We start from the raw sequence: 13,920 nt of genomic DNA, 5'->3' as shown, positions 1-13,920 counted from the left end.
ACAGTTTTACTTCTTTTTTTCCAATTTGTATTCCTTTTATTTCTTTTTCTTCTCTGATTGCCGTGGCTAGGACTTCCAGAATTATGTTGAATAATAGTGGTGAGAGTGGACATCCTTGTCTCGTTCCTGATCTTAGAGGAAATGCTTTCAGTTTTTCACCATTGAGAAATGATGTTTGCTGTGGGTTTGTCATATATGGCCTTTATTATGTTGAGGTAGGTTCCCTCTATGCCCACTTTCTGGAGAGTTTTTATCATAAATGGGTGTTGAATTTTGTCAGAAGCTTTTTCTGCATCTATTGAGATGATCATATGGTTTTTATTCTTCAGTTTGTTAATATGGTGTATCACATTGATTGATTTGCGTATATTGAAGAATTCTTGCATCCCTGGGATAAATCCCACTTGATCGTGGTGTATGCTCCTTGTAGTGTGTTGTTGGATTCTGTTTGCTAGTATTTTGTTGAGGATTTTTGCATCTATATTCATCAGTGATATTGGTCTGTAATTTTCTTTTTTTGTAGTATCTTTGTCTGGTTTTGGTATCAGGGTGATGGTGGCCTCATAGAATGAGTTTGGGAGAGTTCCTTCCTCTGCAATTTTTTGGAAGAGTTTGAGAAGGATGGGTGTTAGCTCTTCTCTAAATGTTTGATAGTATTCACCTGTGAAGCCATCTGGTCCTGGACTTTTGTTTGTTGGAAGATTTTTAATCACAGTTTCAATTTCATTACTTGTGATTGGTCTGTTCATATTTTCTGCTTCTTCCTGGTTCAGTCTTGGAAGGTTATACCTTTCTAAGAATTTGTCCATTTTTTCCAGGTTGTCCATTTTATTGGCATAGAGTTGCTTGTAGTAGTCTCTTAGGATGCTTTGTATTTCTGGGGTGTCTGTTGTAACTTCTCCTTTTTCATTTCTAATTTTATTGATTTGAGTCCTCTCCCTCTTTTTCTTGATGAGTCTGGCTAATGGCTTATCAATTTTGTTTATCTTCTCAAAGAACCAGCTTTTAGTTTTATTGATCTTTGCTCTTGTTTTCTTTGTTTCTATTTCATTTATTTCTGCTCTGATCTTTATGATTTCTTTCCATCTGCTAACTTTGGGTTTTGTTTGTTCTTCTTTTCTCTAGTTCCTTTAGGTGTAAGGTTAGATTGTTTGAGATTTTTCTTGTTTCTTTAGGTAGGCTTGTATAGCTATAAACTTCCCTCTTAGAACTGCTTTTGCTGCATCCCATAGGTTTTGGATCGTCGTGTTTTCATTGTCATTTGTCTCTAGGTATCTTTTGATTTCCTCTTTGATTTCTTCAGTGATCTCTTGGTTATTTAGTAACATATTGTTTAGCCTCCATGTGTTTGTGTTTTTTACGTTTTTTTCCCTGTAATTGATTTCTAATCTCATAGCGTTGTGGTCAGAAAAGATGCTTGATATGATTTCAGTTTTCTTAAATTTACTGAGGCTTGATTTGTGACCCAAGATGTGATCTATCCTGGAGAATGTTCCGTGCGCACTTGAGAAGAAAGTGTAATGTGCTGTTTTTGGATGGAATGTCCTATAAATATCAATTAAATCTATCTGGTCTATTGTGTCATTTAAAGCTTTTGTTTCCTTATTTATTTTCATTTTGGATGATCTGTCCATTGGTGTAAGTGAGGTGTTAAAGTCCCCCACTATTATTGTGTTAGTGTCGATTTCCTCTTTTTATAGTTGTTAGCAGTTGCCTTATGTATTGAGGTGATCCTATGTTGGGTGCATAAATATTTACAATTGTTATATCTTCTTCTTGGATTGATCCCTTGATCATTATGTAGTGTCGTTCTTGTCTCTTGTAACATTCTTTATTTTAAAGTCTATTTTATCTGATGTGAGTATAGCTACTCCAGCTTTCTTTTGATTTCCATTTGCATGGAATATCTTTTTCCATCCCCTCACTTTCAGTCTGTATGTGTCCCTAGGTCTGAAGTGGGTCTCTTGTAGACAGAATATTTGTGTGTCTTGTTTTTGTATCCATTCAGCAAGCCTGTGTCTTTTGGTTGGAGCATTTAATCCATTCACGTTTAAGGTAATTATCGATATGTATGTTCCTATGACCATTTTCTTAATTGTCTTGGGTTTGTTTTTGTAGGTCCTTTTCTTCTCTTGTGTTTCCCACTTAGAGAAGTTCCTTTAGCATTTGTTGTAGAGCTGGTTTTGTGGTGCTGAATTCTCTTAGCTTTTGCTTGTCTGTAAAACTTTTGATTTCTCCATCAAATCTGGATGAGATCCTTGCTGGGTAGAGTAATCTTGGTTGTAGGTTCTTCCCTTTCATCACTTTAAGTATATCATGCCACTCCCTTCTGGCTTGTAGAGTTGCTGCTGAGAAATCAGCTGTTAACCTTATGGGAGTTCCCTTGTATGTTGTCGTTTTTCCCTTACTGCTTTCAATAATTTTTCTTTGTCTTTAATTTTTGCCAGTCTGATTACTATGTGTCTCAGCGTGTTTCTCCTTGGGTTTATCCTGTATGGGACTCGCTGCACTTCCTGGACTTGGGTGGCTATTTCCTTTCCCATGTTAGGGAAGTTTTCGACTATAATCTCTTCAAATATTTTCTCTGGTCCTTTCTCTCTCTTTTCTCCTTCTGGGACCCCTATAATGTGAATGTTGTTGCGTTTAATGTTGTCCCAGAGGTCTCTTAGGCTGTCTTCATTTCTTTTCATTCTTTTTTCTTTAGTCTGTTCCGCAGCAGTGAATTCCACCATTCTGTTTTCCAGGTCACTTATCCGTTCTTCTGCCTCAGTTATTCTGCTATTGATTCCTTCTAGTGTAGTTTTCATTTCAGTTATTGTATTGTTCATCTCTGTTTGTTTGTTCTTTAATTCTTCTAGGTCTTTGTTAAACATTTCTTGCATCTTCTCAATCTTTGCCTCCATTCTTATTCCGAGGTACTGTGTCATCTTCACCATCATTATTGTGAATTCTTTTTCTGGAAGGTTGCCTATCTCCACTTCATTTAGTTGTTTCTCTGGGGTTTTATCTTATTCCTTCATCTGGTACTTAGTCCTTTGCCTTTTCATCTTGTCTGTCTCTCTGTGAATGTGGTTTTTGTTCCACAGGCTGCAGGATTTTAGTTTTTCTTGCTTCTGCTGTCTGCCCTCTGGTGGTTGAGGCTATCTAAGAGGCTTGATGGGAGGCTCTGATGGTGGGTAGAGCTGACTGTTGCTGTGGTGGTCAGAGCTCAGTAAAACTTTAATCCACTTGACTGTTGATGGGTGGGGCTCGGTTCCCTCCCTGTTGGTTGTTTTGCCTGAGACAACCCAACACTGTAGCCTACCTGGGCTCTTTGGTGGGGCTAATAGCAGACTCTGGGAGGGCTCATGCCAAGGAGTACTTCCCAGAACTTCCGCTGCCAGCGTCCCCGTCCCCATGGTGAAACAGAGCCACCCCCCGCCTGTGCAGGAGACACCCCAACACCAGCAGGTAGGTCTGGTTCAGTCTCCCCCAGGGTCACTGCTCCTTCCCCTGGGTTCTGATGCACACACTACTTTGTGTGTGCCCTCCAAGAGTGGAGTCTCTTTTTCCCCCAGTCCTGTCGAAGTCCTGTAATCAAATCCCACTATCCTTCAAAGTCTGATTCTCTAGGAATTCCTCCTCCCTTTGCCGGACCCCCAGGTTGGGAAGCCTGACGTGGGGCTCAGAACCTTCACTCCAGTGGGTGGACTTCTGTGGTATAAGTGTTCGCCAGTCTGTGAGTCACCCACCCAGCAGTTATGGGATTAGATTTTACTCTGATTGCGCCCCTCCTACCGTCTCATTGTGGCTTCTCCTTTGTCTTTGGATGCGAGGTATCCTTTTTGGTGCATTCCAGTGTCTTCCTGTCGATGACCGTCCAGCAGCTAGTTGTCATTCCGGTGTTCTCGCAAGAGGGAGTGAGCGCACGTCCTTCTACTCACACTTTGGCTCTTAAGAATCATTTTATATTATTTCTTAGATTGAACACTGCTTTATGTATTGATTTTTTTGGGGGGGGGTCATCTATTTCTTCTACCACCGTATGCCTATTCATATGCCATTGCCCATTTTTCTCTTGGTTTACTGATGTTTTATTATGCGTAATATCAATCACTTGCTTGTTGCAAATAATTTTTAGCAGTTTCTCTGCAAACTTCTTTGGTTTTTTTGATGCATGAAAATTTTGTCACAGTCTGTCAATCATTGCTTTTTGTGGTTTCTAGGTTCTTTGTGTGCAAAGAAAAGCATTTAACTCCAAGATGATAAAAGTATTCTCTGAGATTGTCCTGTAGTTTACATTTGAAATACTTGATCCATCTGTAATTTGATTGTCCAGTTGGACATTTAACTTTTCTCTTGAGGGAGCTCTTGAAGGTTTTTGAGTAGAAGATTTAAATGATAGGGTTATATGGGAGACATGGGCCAGAGTTGAGTTTAAGTCCTGACTATGCCACTTCCTAGGCTAAAGGTACTTCCTCCTGTAAACTGGAGAGAGTAATAGGCCCTGCTTATAGAGAGCACTGAACGAGGTAACCTGTAAAGCACTTTACCATAGCTTATACCATACTATTAGGTATGGTGAACACTACTAGGAATTTCTACTGGTAATAATTTTTACTAAGTATTATTTTAGGAAGCTTTAGGAGTTGGTGGTAGGAAGGATAGGTTAAGGAAGGGGGAGACAAAAGAAATAAACGCAGTTTTTAATATTCAATAGCTAGTTTTATTAGACAGGGTGAAAATCGCTAGGGGTCTGACTATGATGATAGGAGGCTTTACCCACAGTTAAAATTGCTATCATATATTTCAGTAAATTGGTGAATCTTATAAAGTCATGAAATTTTAGTGCAAGATGATGACGCTTTATCTTCCGATCAATGTATTATGACTTCGGGTGAATTGTTTATTCAACACGGTTGGGTCAGCGTTATCTGCCTTCCACAGTCCTTGATCAAATCACCTGCCTATTACTCACATACAAGATCCTGATAGGAAGTGTGACTGTAGCTTTACAGTACTACTCTTATCTAGATATTGCAAAAAAAAAAAAAAATTGCAGGACAACTTACTTGAAGTAGCTAAAGCACCAAAGTATTTATATCTGTATGTAAAATACTACTGCTGACCCTCTGTCACTTGTGTTGCCTCAGAAGGAGCCAAGAACATACTCTGACCGTAGGTTTTGTTGAGGGAGAAAAAGCACTTGCACTTGGCCCTTGAACAACGTGGGTTTGAACTGCCCAGGCCCACTGATGTGCAGATGGTTTCAGTAAATACAGTACGACATGGTCAGTGTTTGGTTGGATCTACTGTTGTGGAACCACAGATACGGAGGATGGCTGTGGGACTTGAGCTTCCGCGGATTTGGGGATCCTAGGCGGGTCCTGGGGCCAGTGCGCCACGGATGCCAAGGGACGACCGTAGTTTGTTTATCTTTAAGGAAAATGACAAGTATTTTACCCTTCAGCGCAGCAAGGCTGCAGAGAAGCCAGCTGTAGCACATGGAGCTCCAATCAAGTACGTAAGTGATTGACGTTAAATTAAGATCGCGGTCCACACGTGTGCTGGCTTAACGAACTGGCTCTCAGGGTGGGCAGTTTATACTGTACGGAAAGCATTCTCCTTGGGATATTATTCTTCGTGACGTCAGACAGCCAGCATTTGCCATCTAACCTTCCTCTGGAAAGGGGAGAAGAGATTACAATACTTCGTTCCTAGACAGCAGGCTTCAGGAACCAACTCGGAGATCTTAAAAGCATCTTTGCATCTCTCTGCGATTGGCTCCTATTACTGTGAACACCTTCATCAGCCCTCAATTTAGAATCACCCTTCTGGGCCCTGTTTTCCCCCCTTCAGATCCCAGCCCGTATCCTGCCAGCTCCATTAGAGGCTTCTCTGACCTTCATTGATTGCTCTCTTCTTAAAATTGCTAGAATAATTATTGCACATATGAATTGAGTCACCCTCGACCTATTTTAGTTTTGCTCTTATTGATTTCTTTTCTCTCAGTATATAAAATACACTAATTTAAAAATACTGCTTTTTTCTGTTGGAATATTTTTATGAAATAAGTTTATTGAAACCCACAGGCATCCTTGACAGTGTCTTATATCGTATGTGCCCAAATATAAGGTGAGGTTTTTTTCCCTCTGTAAAATGATCTCTTAGAGAAGAGAGAGCTGGCATATATTCAAGTCCTTACAAAATCTCTTAGAGAGAACGTTCTCTGTTTATTCACGTGCACAAAAATGTGTGTTGAATGGAGAAGCCAAAATTACTCACATATAACCGAAATTCATAATTTGGGGGATTATTGAGAGCTCCCTTGGCAGAATTGTTTTTTAAAAAAGGAGACAATCTGGTTTAAACCAGATTTCATTATTCCTTGGAGAAGGGTTAAAAACCTCACATTTGCAATTGATAGAATTTTAAAGAGTAGGTAAGTGGTTTTGTTGATCAAAAATGTAGAGCCACAGAACAAATGAAAAACCAATCGGCTTCACCCAGATTCTCAGTGAAGGCGTCTCCCATGTTCAGAACAGTGCTGTATCTCAACTGACCTGGAAGCGAAAATGATCTCACGATGAGGAAGAACTTCACTCTGAAGAATTTAAATAAAATGGTTGCGTGAAATGTGCAAATGGGGCAAAAACTAAGTATCGGAGTTAATGTATTTTACTTAATAGGTAATTCAAAGTGTATGTTTCTAACTAAGTTACAATTTAAATATTAGAGGCAGTCATGAGCATCTTATCAACATCCCTGAAAATTAATCATTTGTTTCATCAGCTGCCTAAACTATCTATTTATTTTACTTGGAAGAGAAAATGTTTTGGCTGTGTACCTGGGCAAATAGGATTGCTTGATGTTTGCTCATATATGAGATGCATTCTGTGTCATCCAAGACTGTAAGATCCCTGGGGAGAGGGTGGCATATTCTATGCTTAGCGCTGTCCCCAGGGCTCCAACTCTGAGAGCTCACGCATGTTGATTCTTGGGCCTGCAGCCCTCGCAGCCCTGACTCGGGCGTTGTTCCCGCTGAAGGGTCTCCTGATGTTGTCCCCTCCCCAGGAGGGACCGGCCCCTTCCCCTGCCTCCACAGCCTGACCCTGTCCTGCACTCACTTTGCTAATAGCCTGTGGTGTCATCTACGCTGTAGACGCCTGCAGACAGGAATCGCGTCCGATTTGTCCTAGACCTTCAGAGCTAGGGATGCGCTGGGTTCACAGGTGCTGTAGACGTTTATTAGAATGAGCTGGGGTGACTACAGAGGAGCACAGGATAAGTTTCATGACGCAGGGAACAAGTGGATTTAGGTAAAATTTTTAAAGACACGCCGAGCTGTCTCAACTCTCTTTACTTGCCCTCTGAATCTCAAGGACCAAAACTATTTGGATTGAAAGTATTCTTCACGATTGGGACTCTAGGAACTGAATATAGGAATACTTTAAAGCACATGTAGGAACACAGACCCAGTTTTAGACATGGACCGAGGTGCTTTCTGGGGCCTGGATTGGTGATCCGAGTGGAAGTGATGGTTTCCTCGTTGCCTGTGTTGACACTACGTACAGCCCCGGCCTAGGAGCTCTTTTAACCATCTTTTAAATTTCTGATTGGCACTGTCCTGTCTCTTCTGGCTTTGTTCTCTGGCACCAGATGTGGGAGGTGAAGAGAAGCAAGTGTTACTGCCACTCGAGGACCGTACAAATGAGGCTTGCATAAAGCTGGAAAAACACAGAAAACTCAGGCTTCTGAGCCTTGACTAACGGAGAAATTATTACTATTTGAAAATTAAACCCAACATGTCTTATTCCCACAAAAAGCTAAGGTGTACGTGGGTAAAGTGAACAATTCCCATGCGTAAAAGACGCAGGTGGTCTCATTTCTGAGTATGGTGTTTTGTCCAGTTGGCAGGTGTCCCTGAGCTGTTGTTTTCCCTTGGAAGCAGTGTACTGAGATGTTCATTGCAAGGAGATATACTAAGGAAAGAAGAACATGGTTATTTTAATCAAGTGCCTGCCCTGTGAATTGTTCCACTGAAGTCTTACAACAACTGTTGTAAGTTTCAGCTTTATTTCAAGATAATTACAGAGTCACACGTTGTAAGACATAGTACAAAGAAATCCTGTGTACTTTCACCAGTTCCCCCCGTGGTAACATCTTGCATAACTGTAGTAGCGTGTCACAACTGGGAGATCGTCATCCCTGCCATCGGTTGACGTTTTTCAGATTTCCTCGGTTTCACATGTGCTCGTGAATGTATGTGTGTGTGTGTGTGTGTGTGTGTGTATATTTATTTAGTTCTATGCAGTTTTACCACATGTGTACATTACCATTTCGTTTTCAACACATGAGGGAAACAAGGTTCAGATAAGTGATGTGAAATGTGTAAAGTGTAGACCTGGGGTTTGAATCTAGGTCTGTCTGTTTGATCCGAACTTTTGCATTTTTAGTAATGATAATGATGAATAACAGTCAAAATCAATAACCCAATGGCTGAAACTCAAGTTACATATGAAACATTGAGTACTTACCACGTGCAGGACTGTTCAAGTGTATTAACTCATTTAATCCCCCAAGAACTGTACCACATAAATTATATCGCAGTTGAATTAGTATCATTCAACTCTAATGATATTACTAAGGAATAGGTAATCATTTTTACTACTCCTGAAATCAGTAATAGTAAAATTCTACCTTCTTTTTAACATAACTTCATGTTTTGAATCTCTGATCTTGGCGATTGTGATTACTTTACATTTGTGTGTGTGTATATATATTTGTATAAAGTGAGACCTGTATCATTATACATTGACTTAGGTTGAGCTAACGTAAAAATATTTTTACTGAATTGTAAATAAGAGCTAGTTTAGGCAGGATGCCAGATTTTTATGAGAATAAATATAAACCACCAAGAATACTTAAGAATGCAGTTGGGCGAAGGTTTTTTGTTTTTTGTTTTTCCTGCCTGGAGTATTTTGGATCTTTTTGGTCAAATACAGCTTCAGGAATGTTTCAATTTAATCGAATCTCTCAAGTTTCGTATCTGACTTCCAAAGTGGTACCCATGCATGTGGTTGTGAGTTATCACTGGTTATCAGAATATTATAAGGCTTTGGAAAGATAACAGACGCGCTAATCAGAAGTCCATAATTTACGAGTCTTCGCTGGTTAAATATCTTGTAAAGCTGTCTTTCTAATGAACAGCAGCTCTTATTCAGACCAGAAATAGCAACAGTCCCATGTGTTGTAGACCCCAGGAGGTCTCGGTGTTTTTGTAGACAGCAGACAGAAATAAAAAGAATTTTGTCCTTTTTACCTCACGGAATCCCGCTGGAAAATGAAACATGAGCTCTGAGTTGATGCTGACTTCTGCCAGGTCACCTCCCTGAAGAGTCCCGGGCAAGCACTGCTGCAGCATTTCTTGGACAGGAGTCTGCCGGCCCCGGGACGAGACGGATGGTCTGTTCAGGCTGCTCCCGGGACACTGCGCTACTGTCTGCTTGCAGGGAGCTTCCAGAGAGAGCGCGTGCAACCTGTATCTGTGGCCTTGACTCTTTCCAGGGGTACCACATACCTCCAGATTAGAGTCGCATTTAGCCTAAGTGCTACGCAGTTTGTTGTTGTCATTGTTTAAAAAAAAAAAAAAAAGAAAGCGTGGCTACAAATAATGCCACACCAAGTATGGTTTATTCTGGCTTACTTTTGGGAACTTGATTTTGGACGTTCAATAACGCAAATGTTTTTGAAGCTATATATTATTAGGAACTCTTTGGAAACCACAAAACCATTTTAATGGACCATGCTATCAATTTTCTCTTCTAAAGAAGTTTTTCCTATTCATGACTCACTTCACTTTTTGGCTAACATTGAGGGAAATGTAATAACGATTAAGGAAAGGAATGTATGCGTTTTCTTCTTCTTCTTCTTCTTTTTTTTTTTTTTTGAAAGCTTGTACACATTTTCTGTCTCGGGTTATGTAAACTTTGGAGGACTGTAAAATGACCACCGCATAAGGTAAAACCAGGCCTGTTAATACATACATCTTTGGAATTTAAAAATCCAAAAGCTTCCCTTGCTTCTCTGGAGAAGAGTTTTGCCTGATGGCCCAGAATACAGATGCAGTAAAAGGGACATGTTCCAGCCGTCAGTTTCACACACCTTAAGCGAAGTTAATGAGGTCGCTCTGCGGTGACGCGTTGTGTTTCCTTTCCATTTTGTAGGTCTGTATGAGCTGCTGGCGGCTCTGCCAGCCCGGCTGCAGCCACATGTGGACAGCCAGGAAGACCTGACCTTCCTCTGGGATGTGTTTGGTGAAAAAAGCCTGCATTCACTAGTCAAGGTAAACAATGCTGTTGTCAGATGATCTTCGCGGAAAAACATATGGAAGAATATTTTGAGCGCCATCTAGTAAACCAGAGATCAAACTGTTGCCCTCCGAAAACAAAACAGCCTTGTTCCATTTCACTGCCAGGCGTGGAAGTTGTTAAAAGGATTCCACCAGAAATACATAGATGATTTCACTTGATGGTGGTGATCTGGCCGTGCATACTGATGGGGCCCGCCCGTGCCTGCCCTTGTTTAGAAAAGGAATGTGAAATAGCAGCAGGAAGGGTTAGACTCCTCCTGGTCAACATTCACGAGCTGGAATTTAACTTAAACAAATAAATGTTCGCAGCAAAAATTAGAAGGAATATATTTTCTGAGGTTCAGGATGACAGCTGTTCAGCAGCTACATTAATTTAAAATAATTTCCTCTAATAAAGTCAAGTGAAATTCTAGCAAAGCTGTTTCTTCTCCTGGCACGGTGCCACTTGAAATGGTATTTTGTGTATAAATACAGGGACGCTAAATAGGAATAAAAAGCAGTGTGTGGAGACCGTGTTAGCCAAGCGTCACGCCGTGGAAATGATCGGCCACCAGAAACCAGATCTTGCCACACAGTAATGCTGGGAGTGATCACAACTCCTAAAATAGTAAGACGAGAACAAGGAACTTACTGGAAAATATGCCACTCTTGCTTCTGGAAATACGAGTTGCGTTTTCTCTGTTTTAACTCAAGCTGAAAGAAATGTAGAGTCTTACTTGAGTCTGGACGAGGTGGACACGTATGCCTCAACAGTGTCCGATCCCGTCCTCCGTTCAGCTCAACCTGTTATGTATGGTTGTCTGTCGTGAGAAGAGGCTTTTTGACTGATGTATAGTATTTGGAAATGAGTGGCTTCTGAGGTACGGTTGCTTCACAGGACAGGAGAATTCTTACTGCGTTTTTTTCTTGTCAGATTTGCTGAAATTTGTGTGCTTCAGGCAGTGGCAGTTCTCAAGAAGTTAGCGTGTTGATATGTGGCACTCTCGTAGCAATACATTTAAAGAGTGCTTTATTGGTTTATTTAGTTTTTCTATAATTGCCAAGGTATCTTCGTATTCTGAATAATTTTAGGTCTTTTAGTTGCTCTCTTGGGATGTGTTAGAAATGGTTTTGGGCTTATAATTGATGAAGTTTATCACTTACTGAGGCAGTCATGAAAATATTCCTGTATTAAATGTTTGGAAGTTGGATAGTTACGGATTTGTTTAGATTGATTTGATCTCTTGAGAGAAGGAATAAAACACATTTCAGATGACATCATCACTCCTTAATCAGTAAACAAACATGCCCCCCAAACAATGGATGTATGTGTGTTTGTATTTATTTATAATGTGGCTACTATCTCAGTTTCCTTGCCTATAAAATGGAAATTATAATACCTATTGACAAGGTTGTTTGTGAGTTTCAAATAAGATAGCAAAGGTCTTAGTTCTTTTGGTAGTTACATAGGTTAGGCAAATATAATTATTAAGAAAACAATGAATTATCATAGCATGTGAAGGACCAAAAAGAATTGACAGAGATGGTTGTTATTTTTATTAATAGAATAAAACTGATGTGTAAAAAATTTCTTCGTTACACTAGCTGTTGAGTTTTCAGCATAGGTTGTTATTCCAAGTATGTGTCCATAATTAAGTGGCTAGGAAGCCAACTGTTATCGCTATCTGGTTTATAAAAACAGTGCAGCAAATGAATTGATGTCGCTAGTATTTTAAGTAGCATAACAACATGTGTACTGTTCCAAACGTTTTTCAGTAGTTGCCGTAAAGTGTATTTTTAAAATCAGCTTTAGTATGTGACTCTAGTACGTCCTCCCTTTCTTCACAGCTCCCCACTCCCCACTGTTCTCACGCGCGGGACTCCAGGGTGTCCTCTGACTGACCCATTATGTTAGTTTTCAAGTAGGAAAGCCTAGGATGCCCTGCAGGAGGTAGGTCTCACGGGACAGTAGTTTAAACAGCCGGGACAGCCTGCTTAGCTGTCGTCCAAGTGCCTCTGCTGAAGGTTGGAGGAGAGAAGGCTTCGGCTTCTGTACGTAAATCTCAGCAGAGCAAAAGGAATTTGTTTGAAAAGAGTTGTTTTTAGACTGAATCAAAATGTGCTCTGACGTTACGCTCTTTTGCCTGCAGTTGACGCTGTTGGTATATGGGTTAGAACTGGGTGAATGTAAAACCTGATTTTATTCTAGCCCCAAATTTTCACAGTTCTCGTCTTCTTTTAGGTAAAAAAGAAAGTGGTTGTTACATCACCACACAGTTTTGAATGCAGACAACTTGCTGGTCTGATGCAAAACATACTTAAGAAGAGGTCGGTTTGGTGTCAGGGTCTGAGGCGGGCATGCCACTGTAGGATTTTGAGCTCCGCTCTGGGGGAGTCCTGGAGGTTGTGAGCTTGTCGCTGGAAAAGGGCTATGATGATCCTATACTGCGTTAGCTGCGGATTTCTTTTTTTAAAGAAAAACTTCTAAATAGAAAAGTTGAATAATAAAAACTGTGAGCACGGGATCCCGAAAAAGGGTTAGGCTGAGGGTGAGGTCAGAAGAAAGATGGTACTGGTAGAAGACCTAGGAAATATCATATATAATGTGAGGCAAGACAAGGATATCCATCTTCACGTGACCTAGTGAAGTTGATAGATCATCAGTCAGCATAGAGGCGCATTTTGGACCCATGTTTTGCAAATATACAGAACCGTGAAGCATGTAGTCTGTGTCTGAACCTCATTTCTAAATTGATCTCCTATCCTTGTGTTTTTTCCTACTGAGATTCCTTTACTTACTTTAAACTTTATTTTATTCAGTGGCATTGTGTGTATTTTTATAATCTGGTTTAAGTTCACTTTAGAATAAGATGTGACTTAAAGACTTATGTAACTGTATTATATTTATTTTAAAGAAGCCTAGTAGTTTTGTTTCTTCAAGAACTTTTTGTTCTTATTTCACAATTGTGTTGGATTTCTAGGATAAGAGTATCAAACTTTTAGTACCTTTTAAATAGCTGTGTATGCTTTTTCTCCCTTTTCAAATAGTTGCATACATGTATGGGGACAGGAGAAAAAAAAGGTAGCAACCTGAATTTTATCCTTTTGGGATTCTGAAGTATTTCAACAAAACACAAATTGATTATTTTCAAGAAAAATTGCCTGATGTGATTGAATTACTGTGTGTATTTCTGTGATTTCAGTCTTACAGGAGTAATGGTAAAACTCACTAGACCCTTGTAACATGGTGTTACGTAGTTTTAATTTCCGATGATTGATTGCTTTGTTGGTGCTGTCTTTGTTGATGTCTTACTATGTGCCAGACACCGTGTAGGTCCCCAGGGCTAAGCTTTCCGGCAGAGTGGGTGCAGCCCCTTGTTTTCTGGCGTCTCCAGCCCCCCAGAGGGCTTGTAGATGCAGCGATGGGCAGTTGCAGCCTCCCGCGGCTGCCCGCGTTTACAGCTGTTACGGGACACTGTTTACAGCTGTTGTGGGACACGCGAGGTGTCTCCCTCAGTGCTGGCCTCTGAGAGGTGCTCAAGGAGGATTCGGTAGTTTAAGCTAAAACCTGCATGTTGAATCAGAGTTGC

General features: G+C 40.5%; 1 protein-coding gene across 3 annotated transcripts in view; it reads left to right on the top strand.

The window, feature by feature from the left end:
- The window catches only part of MPP7 (MAGUK p55 scaffold protein 7), a 217,015-nt gene that overhangs the window by 31,836 nt on the left and 171,259 nt on the right, over positions 1-13,920 (top strand). For all 3 annotated transcript variants that reach the window (XM_028168064.2, XM_057544611.1, XM_007188420.2), the window contains exon 2: positions 10,206-10,324. In XM_028168064.2, the coding sequence (XP_028023865.1) occupies positions 10,206-10,324 (119 nt within the window). The remainder of the gene's footprint in view (positions 1-10,205; positions 10,325-13,920) is intronic.

This window comes from Balaenoptera acutorostrata, chromosome 3 (genome assembly GCF_949987535.1).
Source record: "Balaenoptera acutorostrata chromosome 3, mBalAcu1.1, whole genome shotgun sequence".
NCBI classification, from domain to species: domain Eukaryota; kingdom Metazoa; phylum Chordata; class Mammalia; order Artiodactyla; family Balaenopteridae; genus Balaenoptera; species Balaenoptera acutorostrata.
Note: the sequence above shows the minus strand (reverse complement) of the source record. Positions and strands in the feature narration are given on the sequence as shown.